Source organism: Chionomys nivalis, chromosome 12, assembly GCF_950005125.1.
Source record: "Chionomys nivalis chromosome 12, mChiNiv1.1, whole genome shotgun sequence".
Taxonomy (NCBI): Eukaryota; Metazoa; Chordata; class Mammalia; order Rodentia; family Cricetidae; genus Chionomys; species Chionomys nivalis.
In genome coordinates this window covers 19,550,500-19,574,826 of record NC_080097.1, presented here as the reverse complement: position 1 = coordinate 19,574,826, position 24,327 = coordinate 19,550,500, and the positions used below count along the sequence as shown (strand labels likewise).

The window sequence follows — 24,327 nt, the reverse complement described above, 5'->3', positions numbered from 1 at the left end:
CAGTATACGTGTGTGTTTACCAGCACCTCCACTGCTCTTTGAAGCTGACTTTAAACAAACGAGATACTGCTTCTGAAAATTTCCCAATGAAGACAGAAATAAAGCTATAATTTCCCTCCGATCTTGGGACTGGTCATTCTTACATGAACTCCCAAGCAGTCACTGAGTACTTACTGTGTGCTGAGCACAGCACCAAACTCTAGGGAAACAGTCGTGGGTAAGAACGTAGACACGATTCCTGTTCCCATCAGCCATGAGTCTAACACAGACCACTGAGTGACAATTTCTTGCCAGTTTTACTTCCGTCAAACCTGATATGCAAAGACAAATGTATTGAATATCATTCTCAACTGAGAACTTCACAAATGGCTGTGTTTCTTTCATTTGAATGTTTTGATATTCAAAACACATGAGCTAACAAGGGCTAACAGTTACACACCAATTTCACATTTGCTAGCTACTATGTTAAATGTTTTACACGCCTCATTTTCTGAGTCTCCCAATACTAAGAGGCTGACATTATTATCTCTGTTTTACAGAGGAGAGAAATAAAGCTTAGGCAGATTAAGTGCCTTAAAGAGAATGAGGTCAGGCAGCAGATATTAGCAACATCAGCCCTGTCTGTCAGGAGAAGATGGCATGAGAGAGCGGCTACTTTCAAATGAGATACAATTTTAAGAAAACATTACACTGAAGGCCTATATATAAGTCAGTGGCAGAGCACTTGTCTAGCATGTATGTGGCTCTTGTTTGAGGTCTAGTGCCAGGGGCAGAAAAAAAGATATGACAGCTGGAAGACATATTCATCAACTATCCACGAAGAGCTGCAAGCAGACCCCCGCAGGTCCTTGGCACTTTCATAAGAGCAAAGCTGAGGGAAAGCCGTGGCTTCTGGCTCTCCTGGGCCCAAGGGAAAGAAGTTATGCTATCCCCCCTTCCTCTGGTCCTCTTAAGAAAATCTTGGCCGGGCGGTGGTGGCGCACGCCTTTAATCCCAGCACTCGGGACGCAGAGGCAGGCGGATCTCTGTGAGTTCGAGACCAGCCTGGTCTACAAGAGCTAGTTCCAGGACAGGCTCCAAAACCACAGAGAAACCCTTCCGACAGTTCCTCAACTTTAGGGAAAGTTGCCAAGTGAGGGGTGAGGAAGCAGTGTCAGCTTGGGGGCAGGTTTCTTCACACAGAGCCTTCGCTCAGCTCTAAACTGCACTGTATTCCACAAATGCAAACAAAACGTGAGGGAATTGGGAGGGATAAATTCAGCAGACACCTTTGTGAAGGCCAAAAACTATGTGTTATTCACCCAAAACAATGACAGCGCATTGCGTTGGGAACGCGTATTCTATGTGTGTGTGTATGGATGTGTGTGGTGCGTACGTGCGCGTCTGCATGCCTGCATGTGTGAATGTTGTATGTGAATGTGCAGTATCGGTGAGTGTGACCGTCCCAGGTTTGACACTGAGATGACTTCTCTAGTTGTTTTTCTTCCTTCTTTTTGAGACAGAGCCTCTCAGTGAACCCCACTAAACCTGATGATCAGCAAGATGGTGGGATCCATATATCCTTACCCTGCAGCCTAGAGAAACAGATGTGTGTCAGGAAGCCTGCCTGGCCTCCATGTGGGTGTTGAGAATTGGGACCCAGGCCCTCAGACCTGTGTACACATTAGCCCATTGACCCATCATAAAAATAAAGTGGGACCTTCAATTCTGCTGCTGAAGCAGTGCCATCTTCTATAAAACAGACGAAATTTTAAGATCCTGAAATCACAATAGATTATAAGTTTGCCTTGTGACTTGCGTAATTATCTAACAAATTGGATGTATCTAGACATCAGAGGGACAGCACTAGAAAAAGCATTCTCTCATTCAGTTATATTACATGGAAACTTCGTTCCCAATGGTTTCTGACCAGATGACAGGATTTACATTATACGGCATTCACAGCTCACAGGCTGTGCTAGTATTAGATAGATTTGGTAGAAGCTGATACAAGAATCAGGTTTTAAAACTCTGTTTTGATATGGGCATTGGCTTAGGATCACACATAACTACATAATAATCATTTTGTTTTTAAAAGCCTTGCAAGTTAACGAGGAGAAGGGCCAGGCTTTAAGAGAGCTATGGCTTCCAATGAAGGGAGAAAGTCGTAAGCGGAGAAGCACGTTGAGAGCCTTTATAACTCACTGGTTCCCCGAGGCAGGGCTGCATTTTAAGCAGTCTATGTGGAAGACATTAATTTGCAGCTTTAAGACCAGTCGAAATGACCTTTCAAGAACCTTAGTAATTTTTTACATTAGTCTGGAAATTTCTTTATGCATGTCAAGCCCTCCATATATATTTTTGTATACTTCAAAGAAACCCAAAAGCTGAGACCTGTCATACTACTGAACAGAAATATAACAGCTGGCTATGATTTTAAATTCTCTGGGTACAGATAAGAATAGCACCACAATATTGGGCACTTGGTGGGGGTTAGGAGATCCAGTACTAGGCTTGATAGTGATGTTCTGTCCAGTACCCTAGCGACAGACGACAGATGATTCCTCTATTTTGGACCTTCCCATCTATCACTGGTGACATATGGGTCAATGGGGATGTTCCCAAGATTAGTTGTGATTATCTCATGAGAGAATGTTAGAATCCATGGCTAGGAATGAGGAGCAGGAATATTCTGGAGCTTGTTCAGCTGTGTGGGTCTAGTGTGCCTTGATGCTGAGCCCCTCGGCCTCCAGATCTGGGAGTGCCTGTGGCTTAATGCACCCAGTCTACAGGATTTGGGTACGGCCCGTTGTACAATAACAAACGCACATAAATTTTAATCTGCTCAGCTCTGGCAAAAAGATATTTTTGTTATGTTTTCCTGCAGTGCAAATGCTGTAAAGAGGCTGGCGGTTTGTTCCAGGTCAACAGCAGACGGGAGCTGAAGTGGCCTCTCTTGACTTCAAAGCCTGCTCTTCAAGCCCTCAGTTGCTCAGTCTCTGGTTCTTTGTATGTATTCAAACCCAGGCAAGTTTTAAAGGCATTGAAATAATTATTGTAGAATAAAACAAAATCTGTGTTTATTACAGTCAAAGGCTCTTCTCCCTCTGTGTCCAATTATAACACTAGATTTTCTTGGATGGCCACTTCCTATAAACTGTCTTCCGTTTCTAGGCAATGCACAGGCCTTTGCACTGTGTTCCAGGGTCACGGGCATTCGTCTTGCTGGCATCCTGGCCTCTAGCTATTGGAAATATAAATAATTTGATACATTACATCATCACAGATTGACACTTATCTTTGTGCTGCGAATAATTCTGCACCTCGTGACTAGTCTGGTAGACTACAGAACGGACATGTTTGGTCTGTGAGAATGGCATGTGTATTCATCTGCCAAAGCCCTGGACCCAGCGTTGAGGTCCCGTTCCAAATCCTGCTTTCAGAGTTACCATGTCTGAGGGCATTTGTGCTTTGGGTGCCAAGACAATGAACACTAGGCGGTCAATTTTTGAATCCATTGATATGCACCACAAACAAATTCATTAAACTAATAAACAAGGACACAGAATATATTTTTCTAAAGATATACAACACCCTTCCAGTTGTATAAAGAATTTTCTTTATCAGACTAACTACAAGGAGATATAAAAGGCAAGCTTTTATTAATCAAGCTTGTTTTTACTCAGCCATGAAGAACTGCTGGGCAGAGAAAGAGCAAAGACACAGAACTTTCTTGTGCGAGCCCATGAATGAAACCCAGGGTCACGTGGAGAAACGGCGGGCTCCAAAAGTCAGGTGGGGTTAAGAGGTGAAGTCTGAATCTTTTGGAATCATAGTTGGCTTGTAGAAATGGGGAAAGAAAGGAAACATACCAAAGTTTTGCTTTGTTAAAGCATCCAAAAAGAAGGGCACACTTAAGAGAACAATAAGAAGAGACAAACCACACCATGGAGGTTTGCCTTCGGTGGCCTATGAAGTACTTTCCTACAGAGGCCCCTTCATTGGCATCAGACTATGCTTATAAATAAATAGGTAAGGGCAGGCATGATGATTCCATGGTGACCCACATTTTATAACTGGGGGGGGGGCAGGAGAGCAGGTGTCACACACACAGCCACACGTCTATTTCCCACTATACCCTTGCACGCTTGACACACTTCCTTCAGCTACTGCACTCTACACCCCATCCTTCGAGAAGCATCAGGACTGGAGAAAGATGTGTAAAGCCATACGTATTTTCTCGTTTGCTTCCCCCTCCTTCACATTTCCATGCCAGAGTGTTTGGCTGTACCTCTCAGAGTGGCACCTTCCCACAAACACGGTGAGAAACGTGTCCCTGGGGGTGTGCGACATGGCAGTCTCACAAAGAAGAGGACAGCGTGACAGTGCGAAGGTTCTGGCAGACTAGGTGTCATCACCTGGAAACATTTTCTTTTTAAAATGTCCCAACATCTGTTTTTTTTTTTTTAAAAAAATTGGAACCAAAATGGCAATGGCCCAAAGTGCGTTGCCTTAGAGGGAAACACTACATTTGGGTGCAGGGCTTTTTGTTGAATGGTTCGTTGTTGGTGCTGTATTTCTTTCTATTTTTAGCCTTTGAGACATTGTCTCATGTAGCACAGGCTAGCCTCAAACACCTGGATGTTCCTGCCTCTTTGACCAAATGCTAGGATTATGGCAAGTACTGCCACAGGCAGCTGCTTTGTAGGTTTTCACACAATTCGGATGAGGTTCAGGGCGCCCATCTCTTTGCCAGTGTTCCTAGGACTCTGCGCTCTCTCCACACAGGCTGCCCTTGCCTCCTTTCTGTTTGGGGAAGAAGTAAAAGTGCATGAACAACACTGAGATGAGAACCGAAGACGTCACTAGTGAAAATCCTGGGATGATATTTTCAAAGGACAGCTCGGAGTGTGGAAAAGACAATTTCCCCCAGCTTCCAAACAGCTCAGAATGCACCATGGCGGATGAAGACTTCCAGAGACTTACAACGGCAGAGAAAAGGCTGCAGACAGCAACAACGAAAAAAAAAAAAAAAAAACACCAGAGCCAGTAGAGTCTTATGAGGAATACTGGCCCAATTTTAATGGAGGCTTTAAGGGCAAATGGGTCCAGTCCTGTTTAGAGTCGGACACAAATCCCTAAACAGCATTTCAGTTTTAAGGTTGCAAGACATCAACGTCTTTACAGCATTCGCAGCAATATCCAATTTCACCTCTAGGTGGCAGCAACTCTCTTCCGTTCTTAACATGGCTGCCCGCCGCCTTTGTTTCCTCTCTCAAATGTAATTCCCTACTTTCTTGTCTTTCACAAGTAAATACTATGCGGGTTTGGGGAAGATTACTGTAAATCACTTTCACTGAAGGACATCGGTCCATTCTTGAGACAAGCTACAGGGTTCTGCAAACGGCACACAATAATTCTGGTCTAAAGTGACAAATACCAGTTGTGGTTTCTTTTCTCTCAAAGTAGTATTTCTCTTTCTTAACAGACTTTCGAGGAATGGTTAGAGGAATATGGGTAAAAAGATGGAATTAAAGAGATTTCTATTCTGCAAAAAATAGTAATGTCATCCTATGGGCGATTAAAGTCATTGCTGTTTTTACAGGATGTAAGTTGACAGGCCTGTTTATAAATGTTCTCCATGGTTTATAGCTCAGGAAATTAGCTCTAGTGTTCATAAAATGACGGGGAAACAGAGGATTCCCATTCTGGGGAAGCCGAAGTCAATGCTGTATTACTCCCTAGAAGTTCACTTTCTGCTTAAATGTGACACATGCCCTTGCTGGAACCCATATTTACGGACTGTATTGCACCAGACTCAGTCCTCAGCATACCTAGAGGCTCAGGATTCTAAATTGTTTGAATTAAGAAAGGCCCAAGAGAGCTGAAATAAATGATAGCCTCGTCGGGGCTGTAATGGATGCTAGGCATGTCAATGAATCAGCGCGGTGGTAGAAAAGAGATTGTTCTAGCATAAAGCTGAGATGGGACGGTGGCTAAAGATCTCTGTTTATAAACCACTTTTCTCCAAGGTGCTCCGAAGACATGTATGATCTCTTAAGGGCACTGCAAAGACAGCATTGCAATGGTTTGGGCCAGACATTCATTGACTGACATAAGGGAAGAACTAGAGTGCAGGGGTTGAAAGGCAATTGTACACCAAGCTTATGAACACATGCTTTCTGCACCTCACAGGAGGCTCTACTGTTGTCTGCCTCTTTTGCTACCAACACAATGTGTGTCGCCCATTTGGAAAAGGCATTCTTGAATATGGGATTCAAAGTCGGACACCAATGAGAAGGATTACGGGGATGAGGATGAAACACTCTGAGCGCAGAGAGACAGGATCTGTATGTACTTTGCCCGAGCATCCTTGCGTTCTGGCTATTGAATAATGGAGAACGACACTTGAGAAAGCAATTTACTTTAGCTATTGATGATAGAGTATCCTGGTACCATTGAAAAGATGAAAAACAGCAGACTCCAAGGGAAAGCATTCAAGTTAAAATCCCTAACTCCGAGAGCTTATTTCGTTCATGGCTGCTTCTAGTTTTGAACAGAAGGGGAAAATCGAAGGTGCTCCACTGTCAGGAGTCCTCTCTGTGGCTTGACAATGAGAGCTATATTTTCCTTTGGGGAAACAACAACTCTTTCCCTTCCTCTTCTCCTAGAATATAGAATAGTCTTAGTTCTGTCAATTCCCAGGCTCGTCTTTCCTTGGCCAAGGGTTGGACGCAACCAAGTGGGAAATCCATCACTCATAATGTGGCCTCCATTCTGGTGAGTTTGAGGGGCAATGTGAAGGATTTGCCACCAGGCTTTCTGGGTCGGATCCACCATTGTAAGCCCTTCTGTGGGACCTGAAATGCTTGCTGCTTGGATTCCCGTGTTCCTGATCTGCTTCCCCTTTCACTTTGTCCTCTTTCTTGTGCCCCCCCAGATTCCCCTTTGCTATGGCAGCAAGATTCTCTTAGTTGCCTTTACTTCTAATGGGAGATACCCATCTGATAAGGCAGGCTAAATGAGCGAAAACATAGAAAGAGATGCTGGCTGCCCCAGAACGGATAGTGGATTCCAGCAGAGTGGGCAGTGGATTACAGCAGAATAGGCAATGGATTCCAACAGACTGGGCAGGGGATTCCAACAGACTGGAGAGTGGATTCTAGCAGAATGGGTAGTTTATTAGCTGTGAATTTATATAACTGGTACCAATGATACTGAATTGCTATAAACATTTTGATAAACACATAATCTATTGCCATTTTAGGATATTAAAAGATACATATTATTATTAGGATGCTTCCTTTGCCAAGATACACAATAATTAGTTTTAAGGAAACAATCAAGGAATTCCATAAAGAAACCAGGGGTGAGATAAAACCACATCAATAATGTGAAAATGATTTTTTTTGTGAAGTGATTGATGATGACTTTGTCATGCTTATATCCTCGAAGAACCCTGTGTTTGTAAAAAGATGGTATTTCAAAAAGGCTTCTTAGATGCAAATCAAGACAAAATGTCTAGCACACAGAACTCCCTTACTGTTAAGCCTTTTGAAATTATTATTGCAAGCACTATTCCCTGCATATTCATAGACACATTAAGGGTTTTGATTGGCTTCCTATTTTAGTTATTTTTCTCTCAAATACTTACACAGGGCATAGCGTTACTTTGCTAGCAATGGCAAATGTTTTATGCAAATATATCTGTTGAATATTATGATGAGGGAGTAAGTTTCTCAGTCAGGTGTCATGGTGCACACTTGTAATCCCTGGACTTCACAGGAGGAAGAGATCAACTTCAAGGCAGCCTTCACTATGTCTGATCTAGGGTAGTCTGGGCTACCTGAGACCCTACCTCATACCTCCACTAAAAGTCATAAACATTGCTATTATATAGCGCATATACACATACATATTTTCATGTAGGAACACGCTGCTTTCCGCATAGTACATATGAATAACTCCACCTGCTCAGGTTTCATTGTTCAGATGTTCTTTATTGTAAAGTTTAACCTCTGAGCAAGTTTAAAACGGAAAGGATTCTGACAGAGGACAACAGTGTGATGTAATTTCTAATTCAGGAAGCAACGGCAGTTAAGGCAGCTTCTCCAGTGGGTTACGGTTGTGTGAAGACTAAGCACTCATTGCGATATAAGATGTACCTCCCAAATAACCATTATTGGAGAAGAGTCAATAATCATGAGAACTATACAAGCTGCTTTAGAGCACATAAATTACTGTCTTTTAGCTAGGCTCTAGCAGTGTGAGACAGATGTATTGTCTTGATAGTGCTATGCCTACTAATCCTTTATTGTGAGAGTCCTGTGCCTTGATAGTCCTCTACCTGATGGTTCTCTACCTGGCGGTCCTCTATCTGGTGGTCCTCTACTTGGTGGTCCTGTACCTGGTGGTCCTCTACCTGATAGTCCTATACACGGGAGTCCTGTACCTGGTAGTCCTATATGCTGAAGTTCTGTACCCTTATAGTCCTATACTTATACTGGCTACAGTACTGACCAAATGACATGAATTGACAGGATGGTGAGCATCCCCTGATGCGTGCTACATGTCTGTACAGTAGGTCTACAGTGTAATGTTTATGTATGCTTCTGAGCTGGAGGTTGATGAAAGCAAAACACTCACGCGTTTGTAATGGAAAAAAAATATCTTAGAATTGGTGACCTTCAGAGCTCAGCATGATCTTAGAGTCCCAATTCTCATATAATTAAGGAAATAACTAAAGAAAATGACCTCACTTAATTTCTTTCCCGCATCATCTTTATTGTGGCTAAGAAGATATTAGAGACCAAATCAGCTGACACAAACAGGAATGAGAACCTATTTGCTTCTTTTATCATGAAGGTCTCTTGCTGAAATGTTAGGTGCTAACGAATTTAAGGAAATTAGACCAAAGTTGCTGTTGTTCCTTTTCTTCTTCTTCTTCTTCTTCTTCTTCTTCTTCTTCTTCTTCTTCTTCTTCTTCTTCTTCTTCTTCTTCTTCTTCTTCTTCTTCTTCTTCTTCTTTTTAAATAAAGCCAGTTTTGAAGATAAAACACAGAATTTAACTACTTGCAGTGGTCACCAAGCTAACTTTGAAGAGATGCCAAAGTTAGCAGAGAATTAACGAAGTCAGATATGCTGGTGCACGCCGGTAACTCCAGCATTAGGAAAGCTGCTGCAGGAGGGTGGGGCTTCAAGGCCAGAGAGTCTGAGGTCAGCTTCTGGTCAAAATAATTAAGTCAACATAAAAAACTAGGCAAATAGAGATATATGATCCTGAATTGAAACTTTTTTGGGATTAGAGAGGTGCATTTGTGAGGGTCTAAGATGTAGTTTTCCATAGAGGCACCCCTTTCATTGGAATCAGGGTTAAAGTGCAAACAGGTTTGCCAGTGGCATCGCTATGGCCCACTTACAGGAGAAAGCTTTCTTCCAAGCCAAACTCAAAGACCTGTGACTTATTTACTAACACAACACCTATGGTTCGACAAAAAAAATCACAAGTGGCTATATGTTTATGGGACTGGATTGTAACATAATGGACTCTACACATAATGTCCTATGCTTTCGTTCTGTAAGTCAAGAAATAATGAAAAGAACTCAATCAATATTGCCCATCAGTATGGAATATGAAAAAAAAAAACCCAAGACGATGAGTCAAGGCTTTAGCAGGACTGTTTACTACTTGTCGCTCATGAGCAGCTATGGCTTTGTCGTCTCTACTTCTGCCAGCCCTGGCATCGCACTAGTGGGAATTTCCTAGACAAAGCCTTCTGCCAAGTTTGCAAGAAATGGATGTTACACAATGTTGAGGATTTCCCTCATTTTCAAATTGCTAGACAACTGCCACATGGTAGAAAGACTCCTGGACAGGTGTGTAGGGACTTGGGTTTATGCCTAGCTTTGCAATATCCCATGCCTATAGTGGGCCTCCCATTTCTTCATGGACAATGTGACCTGGTTCCCCTGAGCTGCAGATGCTTACAACTCAAGCTGCCATCTGCACATAGCCTGTCTCTCCTTAAATGGCGGTTCTACTCCACATTCCTGAGTGGTTTCTCCTAGCAACAGCCTCAGTGTCTTCCTCTATTATGGGAAAAGCATTAAAGAAGAAAACTCATCTTACTTTTATGGTCTAAAAGCACCGAGCTTCATCCCTCTCAGAGAATCTGCAAAGACAGTGGCCACATTCGCAGCTGCATGTGTGTAAATATTTAAGCTTAATACAGCCCATCGCCGACAGTAAAACATTCGAGTGAGAACAGGAACTTCCTGCCCTCTGCAAAAACTCGAGACATACACTTGTAGCCATTTAAATGTTAAATGTGATGGGATCCAGAATGCCTACTTTGGCTGGAGACTATTTAAACTGGGACTTGCCCATGTCTATACAATGTCAGGCATACCGGTAAGAGAGAAATCATAATTGAGACGGTGACAGCGACACCCCATAGAGAAAATTACATCTGCTTTTGTGAGGACAATTTCTATTTTAATGGGAAGAAATGCTTCATTTTCTATAGTAGCATAAAAACAACCATAAAGTCTCAGTGATGTGGCATCAAGCACCAAGGCAGGCAGTGACTCTTGGCACATGTGTCAGAGGCTCTGTTCACTGACTACCGTTCCCGAATAATAACAATGTGGAGGGAAAACAGAGGGAGAAGAAACTTGAAAAGTGACAGATGAAGATACACAGACGGTCAAGTAGTTGAGTACTTAGCCCACACCGACAGTAACTGCCACTCTAACCCAGCTCTGGGGTCTATTTGACAAATATCCCCACAGAACCCTACTGGTCCTGTTCTACCGTACACACCCACCCAAATCCAAAGATTCCAGATTTGAATTGTACCTTTGAAGACATAATGCTGGAAATCAGACTTGGAAATGGCCCCTCTCTTGTGAATTTGATAAAGTTTTCAGCAAAACTGTCTACAGTGAGTTAAAATCTAACTTCCCATTCAGTGTTTCCATTTGCCTGAACGATCGCAAAGTTTTTTTTTTCCTTGCATTACCTTTTCCAGGAAAGGAAATTAAATGTTCCAAAAGAAGATTTGTACAGTGAAAGGCAACAGACCAAGGTACCCTAAAACACAGCAGTTTGGCATAAGAATCCACGTGACACAGGCAGATGAAAAAATGCTGATACCTAAGAATCCACGTGACTCAAGGGAAATGAGAAGATGCAGATGCTGGCTGGAGAGCCTGTTAAGTACCTTAAGAGCATTTGCTATTCTCCCAGAGGATTTGAGTTTGGATCTCGTTACCCATGTGGGTGTCTCCCTGTAGCCTCTAAGTCCAGTTCCAAGGATCAGATAGTGTCTTCTGTTCTCTATGGGCAACTACACACACATACACACTTTCACACACATACATGTGAATGCGTGGGTGCATGTGCACAAACGCACACTACAAAGTGAAGTTTTCAAAAGCAGATACAAGAAAATCTAGATGTGCTCCCCATCTGCCCAGAAGAACAGGATTCATTTCTATGAGGAGAGACAACTTCTGGTAATCCAGGGATGACAATGTTGGAACCTACCTAAGCAGCCCTTCCCCTTGACCTAGAGTCCCCCACATACCTACCTTCCCATAACTTGCCATCCCTAGAAGCTCCACGTCTTCTTTCTTTGTCTCATCACCTCTCCAAAAACAAAACAAACAAACAAACAAACAAAAACCCCTCTGGTAAGATGCTATCAGTGCTACAAAAGCCTACGTTTCAACATCCACTCATTCAGAGACCCCTATTTGGGATTATTCCCCTATGAATGTGTGGCAGATGTGTTCAGGAACCTGTCTTTCCTTTTCTCATGATAGCCTCTCTGTTGTTTGCTAAGATAACAGGGTCTCAGCCTGTGAACCCAAGGGATAGTAAAAGGAAAATGGGTTTGTCTTCACCCCTAACAGGGGCACTAGAGAGACACAGAGTAGAGGTCCAATGTGTGATACTGATAAACTCACACGCCTACAGTCCAAGGGCTTAATGATCCCCAAGCCAACAGCCACTCCACAGTGTGGGGTCTGTGAGGAGGAGGTTGGAGCCTGTATCCAGATGAGGCCCCTTTCCTTGGTTGGTTCTTTATTAGATTAATCATCTAATGACCAGAGCTTCTTTACTGTATCCTTCCATTCTTGAAGGAGGTCTTTCTGCCATTCCGAAATTCCTGGGAGTTAACACACATTTCAGACCCTGCTGCATCCTCACACCTGCCATTGAACCCGGGAGCTCACCAGAAGTTCTACGACCCTCCCTGGCTATGGCATTTTCTTCTGGTTTGGGCAGATGCTGCTCTGTCCAAAAAGACATTTTTGCCCAGGTATTTCTTCACCTTCAGAGTACTGTTACCATGAAAGTGGCCAGTGGATGCTTCCTTGTGCCAGCATTATGCAGAGGAAAAAGCCACTTAAAAAATCTTAAGCTCAATTTACTCAATAACAGACACTGGCTGTGAGTCATGGCCATTGACTTCCAGAACCTACCACATAGAGCTAGATCTAATTCCACAAAGGAAGTTCAAGCCTTTTCATCACTGATGGATTTTAATTGCCTATTTGATGAACAGCTTTAGCTGACTGGAGCATTTGCTAACCCATCGCACACATTCACAGTTCTCAACTCCTATACGCACCATTTGAGGCTCTAACAGAAGCCAGCAACAAGTGAGTGATGAACTTGACATCGGATTCTACAAATGATCCCCAACTTCTATTTTGAGGAGAGCAAATATCTCCTGCTCCTTCTCACCACTGCTAGACAAGTAGTTAAACTCTCTGACTTTTTCATAGTCAATATTTCACAACCAAGTATCAACCATTTATCACTTCACAAGGAGTGGATGCTGGGTGATTCATGGCTTCCTCCTCGCAGCTGATTTATCCACACACCAGAGTCACAGTGTTTACCTAAAGAAGATTCAAGGCAGTATAGATCATAGACATGTTAGCTAGCGCCCGGCCAAACAAGTTTATGCAGGGGATCTATCAGTACTCCTGTTAGAATCAATTTAGAAATGTCTTCATTTTCTTTGGGTCGGATTTCATCGATAAAGGACTCGGTTGCTCATCTCTGTTTTTCCTACTAACAATATGTCTTTACTCCAGGGTTTTCTGCTCTGAGATCGATTCTCTTCCTTTGTTTTTGCAGCACTGAGAATCAAATCGAGAATGTGTGAGTGTGCTAGGCAAGAGGTCTAGCACTGGGCTGTAGTCTCAGGTTTTGGAACTGATTTTAGGCATTGTCCTTCCTATATATTTCCCCCCAGTAGCGCGTCTCTCCGGGTGCTCTTCAATAAAGGTGATAAGTGAGTCCGATGAACGCAGCACCGTGAATGCATGTCCACAGAGTATCGTCAACACTGCATTACAGAATCTCAGCTTAGCAAGCATGTCTGTGAGCCTGAATATGATACCAGCATAAAGGCCCAGGAAGCAGTTGGGAAAGTATCAGGAGTTAAGAGCGCTCTCTATGTGTCACACACACACACACACACACACACACACACACACACACCTCCCCTAGAAGACAGCCCTCTGAGGATAGAAACCTTGCTTTATTTATCTTTCTAATCTAGTGCTTGTAACAGTGCCTGGGACATAAATAAATGTTGTTAAATAAACATGAGTTGAATTTTCCCAGGGCTAGTAGTAAAATCCCTTTTGGTTATTTTCATGGATTACTTATTTAGAGATAAAAGTCTTTTAAACTTACCAACCAACTGACATGCTACAAATTCTGTAGGAACAAATTACCTTCATCTCTTGCATAGAAAGGAAAAGGGAGAGGAAGAAAATATATTATTTATTCAGTGTTTCTCATTCAGCCCTCTAGAGCAAAGGGGCAGAAACCGGACCTCAGGGCTGACAGTATTCCCTAGGACCTTTGGTTCATGTTGCTCGCTGGAGTATCTCATGTTCCCTCTTCATGGAGTAAAGTTTCTTCGGTATAACGTGCCTTCAACAAAGGAGGAGTACAAATTCTATGAACTCCAAACTGGACTCTAGCTTCTTCCTTGCTTTTCAGTCTGTATCTCCTGGCTTTGCTAGTCTCTCACCATTCAAAGGCTGACAGGGGAGAGCATGCTTTAATGCCTGAGAGTGCCTATCAGGGATGCCCAGCCTTTGGGCAGCCAAATAAAAGGCTTCCTCCTCTGGGCTCCTTTCCCTCTCTAAGATTTCACAAGAGCACCAGGCTATTGTGAGGGCTAATTAGACTTAATGGAGGCAGACTGATCAGGTAGTATTCAAAGTGCCGTTTGTATTCCTCAAATATAGTCCTGATTTAGAAATTAAATTAATATGGAAGTGGAATCTTTGGTACTCATCTTCCCACATCACAAAAAAATAAAACCCCAGATTTTTCTAAACAAAATCCTGTCCTAAGCATAATCTAAAAAAGTAAGACAGAGATCTATGCATTATTAGCCATTTTTGAAGTAACATAATACACGGCTCAATTCCTTCATTTTTCTTTATTTCTTTTATCTTCTTTTCCATGATGCATTATGAATTGGAAGGCTAATTTTGCGCAGTAACATAAAGAAGCAAAATGTGAACCAATACTAATCTATTTTCTTGGTTTCACATAAAACATTTTTGAAGTCCTTTAAGTTGTCTTGTCAAAGAATCATTTATCAAATGTGGTTGAAATAACTTCAAGGCATTTCTGGGCAGTCCCACTTAGCATTGTGTTCAAGAAGTTGTCACAGTTAAAGACCTTTGTATTGCTCCCCCCACCCCAAAAAGTCAATAGATATTTAAGGTTAAGGCTGAAGGGAGGGCATCTAAATATTAATATATTTTATTTATTAATTTTATAATAATTTCAATTTATTAATAAGTTAAAATTTTTCATTAGAAGCTGAAGGTGACACCTAAAGACATGTGGGTTAAATAAGACATGCTTTGAAAAGGAAGCACTGTTTTCAAAGACGAGTTGGGTGATCTTGGGAAGTTGGGTACATCTGTTAGGTGAAAGATGCTACCCAGAGCGTTTCTGGCGAATGAACAGTTTTAACTAAGAGGAACCCTGTCAGTGTTTCCTTGCTGGTTTATTCCAGGCTAGTCTGGGGATCCATGGGACACTGCTTCTCTAAACAAAACGAAACTTCTGCAACAATAAAAGATAACGATATTCCCAATTTAACTTGCGTACTCACCAAGCAAACTTCTGGTTATTCATTCGGTTTCCCCGGACCCTGGAAACTGGGGATGGATGGACCCTGTCAACAGACAAAAGGAAGTCAGGGATTGAGAAAACATAATTTTGACCACACATGGGAAGGCAGAAAGAATCTGCTCCATCAATAAACAAATGAAGTTCATTTGTTCTCTCTTGTGAACTTGACCATCTCTTAGTAAACAAATGCAATTAAATTCCTCTGCCTTCAACCCGAAGGCTTCTTTCTTTATCTCTCCCAAGGTAGCAAGGCATCCCGTGTCAACTGTAAAGGTCCCAAGTGAAGTACCACTGGTTTCAATGAACAGATGTACTCCTTCAGCAGAAGACACAGTTACTGAAGATGTAATCCTGGCCTGGGGGTAAGAGTGAGTAAAATAGCATGGAGGACATGATACCTGCCCTCATAGAGCTCTCGTATGTCTGTTGCCATAGAAACTGCACAAGGAAACAGTTAAATGACCACACTTTCAGTCAATTTCTAAATGTTAAAGTCAAGAAAACAGCAGGACCTCATCCAAGTGGCCAGAAACGGGCTGCGTGTAAACAGCGCAGGATGGAGGGGTGAATGGTTGGTTATTTGCAGGAGACAGGCTTTCTAAAATTGACGCTCTCTAGCTGAGTTGAGGAAGGAGTGATTTCATAACTATGGCAGGTAAAATAGTAAATAGATAGCTTTCCAAGCTTCCTAGGTTAGAGTCACGCAGGGTTTGAATTTAAAGCCTTCCGGTTGCTGCTGGTATCCTCCAACTGGGGCCGGTGGCTGGACACCCTCTGCTTTGAGAGTTACCAAGTGGCCAAGGAAGCTGTTTGGCTACTTCAGCTGCCTACCAGCTCACTTCTTGCTTTGGACTGCTTGCCTAGGAGTCCTGATCTAGCCATTCTTTGAGTTCGAATCATCATCACTCTTCACACATTGCTTTGATTCACAGGGAGGGAGGAAAGGAGAAGGGGAGAGAATCAAGGAAGGATGAAGGAAGGAAACAAAATTATCTTAATTGGCCCTAATGCCCTGTTAAAACAACAGCCCTAGGTCCATCCGCACTCCAGCCCCTCACTGCTACTCAGTGAAAAATAACATCAAAACAGATAGGGCAGGCCAGCCGTTTTGGGGGTGAGGGCAGGCGGGAACGCCATCTTTCCCGAACCTGAGTTGGGTGGCACTTTGTAGCTGATTTCCTCTGCCACCCCTTATTAGCATTCTTTTTCTCACAGCCTTCTCAGCGGTGGCTGCAGCTGAGTTGCTCAGCACAGATTTTCCGCTCTGCATGGGGGAGGGGGCGATAATTATGCAGAAAGATGGAAGGGGGCCAGGCAGCCCCTCTGCTGAACCGCCTCATTCAAACGCGGCCCACTTCCTGCTGTTCTGCAGCTACAAGGATCACCTGTTGGTCTTGGCATCTGTCCAAGCTGGGGCCTGGCGGAAATGACAGTGTCAGCTAGAAATGAAAGCCAGCTCATATTCCAGCACCTCAAGACACATAAGACACATACTTATCTCTCTCATAGATGTTTATACATATCAGACACACACACACACAAGACTTACATAAAAGGAAACAAAACTCATGTTCCCCGCCTCCTTCAAACAGAATTCTCAAGATGAACATTTGAGTCAAAAAATTTACTTCCTAGATGACCAGATAAGGCCACAGACCAAAGGGAAGCTGCAGGAGACCACCAGGAACTCCTCGCTGAGGCACTGGTCCTCAGAGTTAAGTACATTTCCAGAAGTCGTTTGTTCCAAGGATTCCCTCTTTACAGCACACCAAGTCCTTTAAACCCTTAACCCCTTTACCGTGCCCCCCTTAAGCATAACCGTACCCAGCATTTGTGTCTTCCACATGATCAACTCTAGCCGCTACTATAGCAACTGAAGTTGAAGGATCACAGTCTTATTGCCGCCCATTTCACACCCCAAGTGCACACAGGCAAGGGGCGCTGGGCTTCATCATTCCCTAATCACAAAACATTCTAGACACTGTTGTCATTGAGAAAAAAAATCGGTGAGCCTAGATGAAAACAAAAACAAAAACAAAAACATTCTCAATACATGGTTCCCATCATGGTTTATTAAATTTAGGGGGAAAATCCAAAAACAAAAAAACTTCTGATAATCTGTATGAGCAAATAACAGGAACAGTACTTAAACTCAACCTAGGAGTTGAGAAATATTTTCTTCCTCTGAGGGTACTTACTTCGCCCTGAAACGCAGACAACGATTACATGCCAGCTATCATTTAAATTTTTATTTCTTCAAAAGGACATGCCGCGTTCCGGGGAGTTCCAGTTTTAAATGGCAGCGCCTCTGCCGGCTACCAGCCTCTTTCCACATATAGCAGCCAGGCAGGTAGCAGAGTCAAACACCCAGTAGTATAAACTACTCCTGTCTAATCTGCATGTCATGCATTATTCATGACCCTCTGATTTCTGCACCTGCATCTCGGCAGGAAGCTTACTGGGTACATTCATTATTCTTCGCGCAGCCTCACGCAGGCTCCATTACTCCTGAGCCACTTTGTTCGGTAACTAAGGGTTCCAGGCCTTAGTGCTAACTGCTGGATGTGAGGAGAAAAGGACGCACCAGGCTGAAGCGAAGGATGATCTTGATGTTGTGTAACACAGTGGATCTGACAAGGTTCTCTACAGAGACTGATTGCTATGTGGGCTATTGCGGCTCACGCAGGGTGATTTACACTGAGCGCGCGGAAGAGACGGAAGTCGCACCACCGAGGCCCTGTGCACCAATTGTTCTATTTATACATACTGACTCATCTGGGATGGCAGCCTGTTTATAATTTCACTTAAAAAAAAAATCCTGCTACGTTTGAAACTTTTTGATATCTTACCATAAAGAGGTCACTTTCTTCTTCGGGTGCAAGTACTGAACCTACTTCCCAGATCCTGTGTTATAATGACTGCTGGAGTTAAGAGACCAGGACAGTCTGCTTTTGAGTGTCTCCAGGGAGTTATGCCAATGACTGGCAGGAAGAGGTGGGATGTGAAGTCTGGGTTCTGGACACACATTCTGAACCACGGAGGAGTTTTTGGAGTGCCGCTGTTCCACCCACCTACTAGGCACTGAAAGAGATGAAGCCAGACAGGGTGCAAACCGTATAACCAGCTTTCCTGGGGTTAGACCACAGCGCTGCAAGCTAATCACAGGGCCATCTAAGGCAAGTCACAGCATTGATCCATATCTCAGTATCCTCAGCTATGGAAGGGACATGGGTTCCACATGCAGGACCACAGTCTGGAGAGTGTAAGGGGGCTGAAATCACATCACAGCCACCATAGGGTCACATGGATCTATGATACTGGTGTCAGCAAACATACTTTGTTGTCATCAGCATCAACATTTATCACATACAACAATGTAGAGTGCACAGCATCCGACAGCAATGCACACTAACTGCCACACTGTTACAGTTACTTTAGAGGAGACTACCCCTGCTTGTGCTGTAAAACAAACCAAAAATCAACCTGTTCTCATCAGTACTGCGGATTGAAACCAGGACCTTATACATGCTAACCAAATACTCTACCACTAAGATATATACCCAGCTCCACTCTGACACACGTCACCATGCATCTGACATCTTATTTACCAAGTTCCCTGACTCAGATATCCATACCATGCCTGTTTTCAGATCTGGGGGTTGAGCTGCAATCTTCCAATCCCAGTGTCTGAATTTGTCCACCTGCACTTGGCCACTTTCTTAACTCAGCAGCGGTGACCATCTTCCTAACTTTTCTTTTCTCCCGTGCCCAGTTTGCCAGCCTGAACCACTAGTGTGTCTGGGGCCTCCTTCCTATGTTCTCCTCTCTCCCTTGTGGATGCTTATTCTGTTATTAGTTGAACATATTTCCATCATGGCTATGGTCACCATCTCACCACCTACACAGTGACTGTATCAGGTAGGCCTTGTGGGTTACACTCCAGCAATCTGTCACTCTTTTATCATGCCATTCTGGCCAATCACATTTCCAAGGAGGTGTCCCTGTGGCATGAAACCTAAGCATAAAAGTGGGCAATTGCCCTAGACTCTATAAACCTAGCTTTCTGAAGACTCCCCTGGTGCAGAAGCCTTAGATCAAGTCAGTATGCCACGCTTTCTTCTGGCTAACTTATGTTTTGTTATATGAATACCATCCAGCCCACAAATCCTCTCCATGGGTAAGAAAAGGGATACCTACCCCAACCACCCTAGTTACCTTCAGGCGTGGATCAGACAGGGTTTCTCAGTCCCACTGTTTCCCTGAGGGGACAGAAGGAAGGGGCAGTGTGACTAACAAGGCTGCCCTACGTAAGAGAACTTGCTTCCTACTGACAAAACAGGATAAGCTCTATACACCAACGAAATCTGAAAACAGAACACAACAAAACAAAATCCAACCAACCAACCAAGTAAATGAGCGCACTGAATGTCCAGTTCAAGTGCCCTGTATCAGAGACACTCTTCCTATTGAGGACGCCAGAATAAGCTACTTCACAGACCAAGAACATTTTCTGATAGGCTGCCGCCCTATGTACGTGATTAGTTATTTGATAACTCTTAAAAACTATTACATAGTTATGCTTGCTATTCTATTTATTTTTCTGTTATGTATCAGGCCATACTTTCATCTACGAGCTAAGCAAATGCTACAAAAGTCCTTTTAATAATTCATTTTACTGCTTTGTTGAGGACTTAGAAATAATTCCACAGTTATTATTAAATATAAACATGTTCTTATGCAAAACATATGAAATGATTTAGAATTGGATTTGCTTTAATTCTTACAGTCACAGCACTGGGAACAAATTCTCGTGAGCATTCAGGCTAGTCCAGATGTTATTCTAATAAATGCACTACACCTGGGCAAATAATGAGAATGCAAATCATCAGATAAAGTGGGTCCTTTTTATTCTTAGCAAAAAATTTGTATCTATGATTAGATGACCACCAGAAATATCATACACCAAAAGATATGAGAGTTCTCAGCAGTAGGGATTTTCATGAATAGGTGTGAGCCCTTGGTTTGTATTTTCACACCACTAAACAGAAGCAAAAATTTTATGTACAAGCACATATGTATATACACACACAATATACATATCTATGTTTCTTTTCGGACCTTTTTTGACATCCTTTCCTATGCAAGTGCATTAATATTTTTAGAGGTGTGGGGTGAAGTGAATCACCTCATGGAATTAATGTTATAATCATTGCTTTCCATGTTTAATGTAATACTTTTTCGGATGCTACAGACACTTAGGTAGGTTATGGTAAACAGTATAAAAAGTAGAGCTTGGGCTGGAGAGATGGCTAAGTTAGTAAAGGTCCTGACTCAAAAGTATGGGGGCCAAAGTTCAGATCCCCAGAAATCTAATAAAATTTGGGTGTGGCAGCATGGTCAGGGGGTCTCAGTACTGAAGGGCAGAGCCGGGTGACCCTAGCCACAGTTAAGTCCATGGTCTTCAGGTTCAGTGAGAGAGTTTGCCTCAAAAAGTCAGATGAGGAATGAGAGAGGAGCACATCTAATATTGAACTCTGACCTCCATATACACACTCAAACATGATATGCACCTGTAAACACATGACATGCCACATGCATGTAACACAACAAGAAGGGATACAGCGTATTGAAAGGAACGATGCATTTCTGCTGCATATTGACAGAGGCTGCAGATCTCACAGGAGAACATTTGAGACATCATCATCTCAAGGCATCAATTCATCCTAACGCCATCCCTCACTGCCTCTCTTGCCCTCAACGATGCGGTTACACTGAGGGTTCCTCCGCACACCTCCGGTATTGAATGTAGATGATGTGTGCTCCTCAGAGGTTACCCACAACATGTTCCTAGTTCTCACACGATGGGGTACCCTCCAGATGCTGAATGAAGGGTACATTTTGATGCACACTTAATTCATATTGTCTGTCTCTCCAACTCCACACGAATGCTTCAAGAAGGCATTCCTCTCTTTGTTCACAATTGCGTCTCCATGTAGAAACTCAACAAGAAGCAGTTGTATGGGGAGCCTTGCTCTCCTACCAAACTCTAACTTCTACAGTGAAAGAACAAAGGCTATACTTGTATAAGTCACCAATGCACCCTTGGGACTTGGCACACACAATGTCCAAGTACACAGTAACAAACGAAGACACAAAGCTTTCCGTTTTAAATGTGATCTATTTCACGGACTTACTGAACATTTATCTTCATATCTGGGACATCAGTAGATAAGTAATGAGTTCCATCCGGCAGGCATTGCTTAATGGCTGCCACGGGGAGGGCTGGCACTGAGGGCAGTGACCAACAGACTAGCTGAGGCCACCAAGTAGCTGCCAGAGGATTGGATGCGCAGGAATGAGGAGGAGTTCCAAAGTCATAGGAATAAAGAGAGAAGTGCTTCAAAGTGTAAACTGCCAAGATTGCATGAGAAAAAGACAGGATGGATGGGAGCCACAATTCCCAGAGACAGAACGGGACAGTAATAAGAAGACATTGAGAGAAGAGGTCACCTCAACAAGTGAACTGAAGTTGTGAGGTGAATCATTCCACCTTGTCAAAGTAGGGGTTTAGAGACATTCGAGACCTGAATGTGAAGATGGTGATAGAATATAGATGTTCCAATGAATGCCTAAAGCATTAGTAGTTAGGACAGGGAGCTGTAGGATGTCAGCTTTGCCTCCACTGCTCCGAGCTATGCATGGATCCTTTATTGCTTTGATTTAGCCATCACATACTGGAAGTCATTTACTTATACCTAAATGTAAATATTAACCGAGCATTTCCTGGACCAGGCAATGTCTTAGACCTCTAAATGGATGGTAGAAGCCGACGTGCTGTGACAGTTGGTTGCTCTTGACTTTGACAAGAACCCTGGTTTCAGGCTGCCCATCCTACAAAGTAAGTGCACAGAGACGAGAGTCCACACTGTACCCTGTGCTGAGTAGCGGCAGGGACAGTTAAACCACTGAGGGGGCAGGAATAAAGCTACGGAGTAGACAGAGACAGTTTTTGCCGATAGAGGAGGGGAATTTTAAAGGATACATTTTGCAGCTAGAGAAAGGGGAAAAGGAATTCACTCTGGAGACCCGGAAATACTCTGAAAGGTGGAAACAGACAACCAGAGCTGTGAACTATGGAGAGAGTGAGGCTAAGGGGGCTGGCAGGCTTAGAGAGGCCAAAGATTAAGGGTCTTGTGTAGTATGCTAAGTACTTGACTTAAAAGAATTAGAGGACAGCTACCAACGGATTTTGTGATTAGATATGCTACAATCAGGTTTATAAACAAGAAAAATCATCTTGGCAGCGGTGCCGAGCATGGCCTGGGGGGAAATGTGTGACTCATGAAGACCATTTGGAAGCTAAAGTAATAATGTCTCAGACGGCACAGGGGAACAGTGGTGGGCAGAGGAAGGAAGAGGAGGATAGATGCGTAATAAGCTAGGATTAACAGCAGGTGTGCCGTTTCACACCTGCAATCAGAGTTCACGGCCACAGAGGCTGAACGATTGCAAGCTTGAGATTGGGCTCGGCTATCCGGTGAGTTTAAGAATAGCCTTAACTGTGTAGGAAGATGTGTCTTGAAAATGCCAAGCATGGAGATATGCATGGCCAGCATATACGAGACTCAGGGTTAGACCCTCAACACAACACACCCACTTACAACCAACAAAACAGAAGAAGAAAGAGAAGTCAAACTAACCAACAATGGAGTATATCCATTATAACTCACTGTGTGAAAGTGTGGACCAGGCTACTGCAGTGTGATGTGGTTTAATCATAGACTATGGGCCCAAGAACTGTGAGCTTGTGCTGTTTGTAAAAACTCTGATGGTAGAGGGCTAATGCAAGGCTACTAGATAGCCTGTGTGGACTGGCTGTGAGGAGCCCCTGTGTGATTTCATGGGTATGATATAATCTGAAAGGAGATCCTGTCTTCCTCCCCCACCTGAGAACTGGAAGGGTACCGTGAGATATTCCTGTTGTATCCCAGCATCCTCTACAGCATCACGTCATCTCCTGGACAGCTACAACTAGATTTGGATGTTACTCATAAGGATTTCAATAAAACCTTGTGCAAACACACACACAGATACGCGTGCACACACACACACACAAACCAGTCTCTGAGATTTGGTGTAAGTGCAAGTGATGTGGCAAGGTGTGATACTGTAAGAAAGTTCAGGTAACAATGTATAGACAACACCTAAGGATCACCTAAGAGAAGTGAAGGAAGAAGCTGACACGCACCATAAAAAAAATTCCAAATTTAAAGAAAATTTCACAACAATGGCACAGGGCACTTGCTCTGCCTGCATGAGGAACTGAGTTAGAAGTCCCCTTATCCACGTAGAAAACAAGATTTCATGTTGCTGTAATTCTAGAAGACCGACAGAGAGATGGGAGGCCGAGAAAGGAGAATCCCCCGAAGCTCATTGCCAGCTACCCTGGTGCACCCTGAAGGCAACAGCCATCAACTAAGAGAAACCCTGCCTTAAAGAGGCAGAAGATGAGGGATGGACCTCAAGATTATCCTCTGATCTCCACATGTGTACTGGGTGTGAGTGTTCATGCTCATGTGTGAGTGCAAATGCACGTGCGTGCGTGTGTGCACACACACACATTTTGAAGTAAAGACATATTCATAGCGAGTTTCTGTCAGAGACACATAGAGGATAGACTTGAGCAGCGAATGCTGAGAAAGTTGGAAATGTGAGCATTCTTGCATTATCAATGTACTGCAATCGTCATGGAGGCCCAGTTAGGGCAGAGGAACAATACAACAGGCCCAGTATGCTGGTTGGAATAAAAATGTCCTGCCTCTGCAGACTTACAGGGAGTGACATTATCGGAAGCCTGATCATATTGGAGTAGATGTAGCCTTGTTGGAGGGAGTGTGTCATAGGGGGGTGGGCTTTGAGCTTTTAGAAGCTCAAGCCAGACCTACTGGCTCACTCTCTCTTTTGGCTGCTTGCAGATCCAAATATAGAATTTTCTCGTCTACTCTCTAGCACCCTGTGTCTTTCCGTGTACTGTCATGCTTCCTGCTATGCTGATGATGGACTAGACCTCTGAACTATAAGTCAGCTCCAATTAAATGCTTTTCATTATAACAGATGCTGTGGTCACGGCATCTCTTCACAGCAATAAAGTCCATAAGACACCC

The 24,327-nt window shown here is 43.3% G+C and overlaps 1 protein-coding gene across 3 annotated transcripts in view; it reads right to left on the bottom strand.

Annotated features, from left to right (window-relative positions):
• The window catches only part of Klf12 (KLF transcription factor 12), a 545,932-nt gene that overhangs the window by 220,154 nt on the left and 301,451 nt on the right, over positions 1 to 24,327 (bottom strand). For all 3 annotated transcript variants that reach the window (XM_057785991.1, XM_057785989.1, XM_057785990.1), the window contains exon 6: positions 15,144 to 15,206. In XM_057785991.1, coding sequence (XP_057641974.1) covers positions 15,144 to 15,206 — 63 coding nt within the window. The remainder of the gene's footprint in view (positions 1 to 15,143; positions 15,207 to 24,327) is intronic.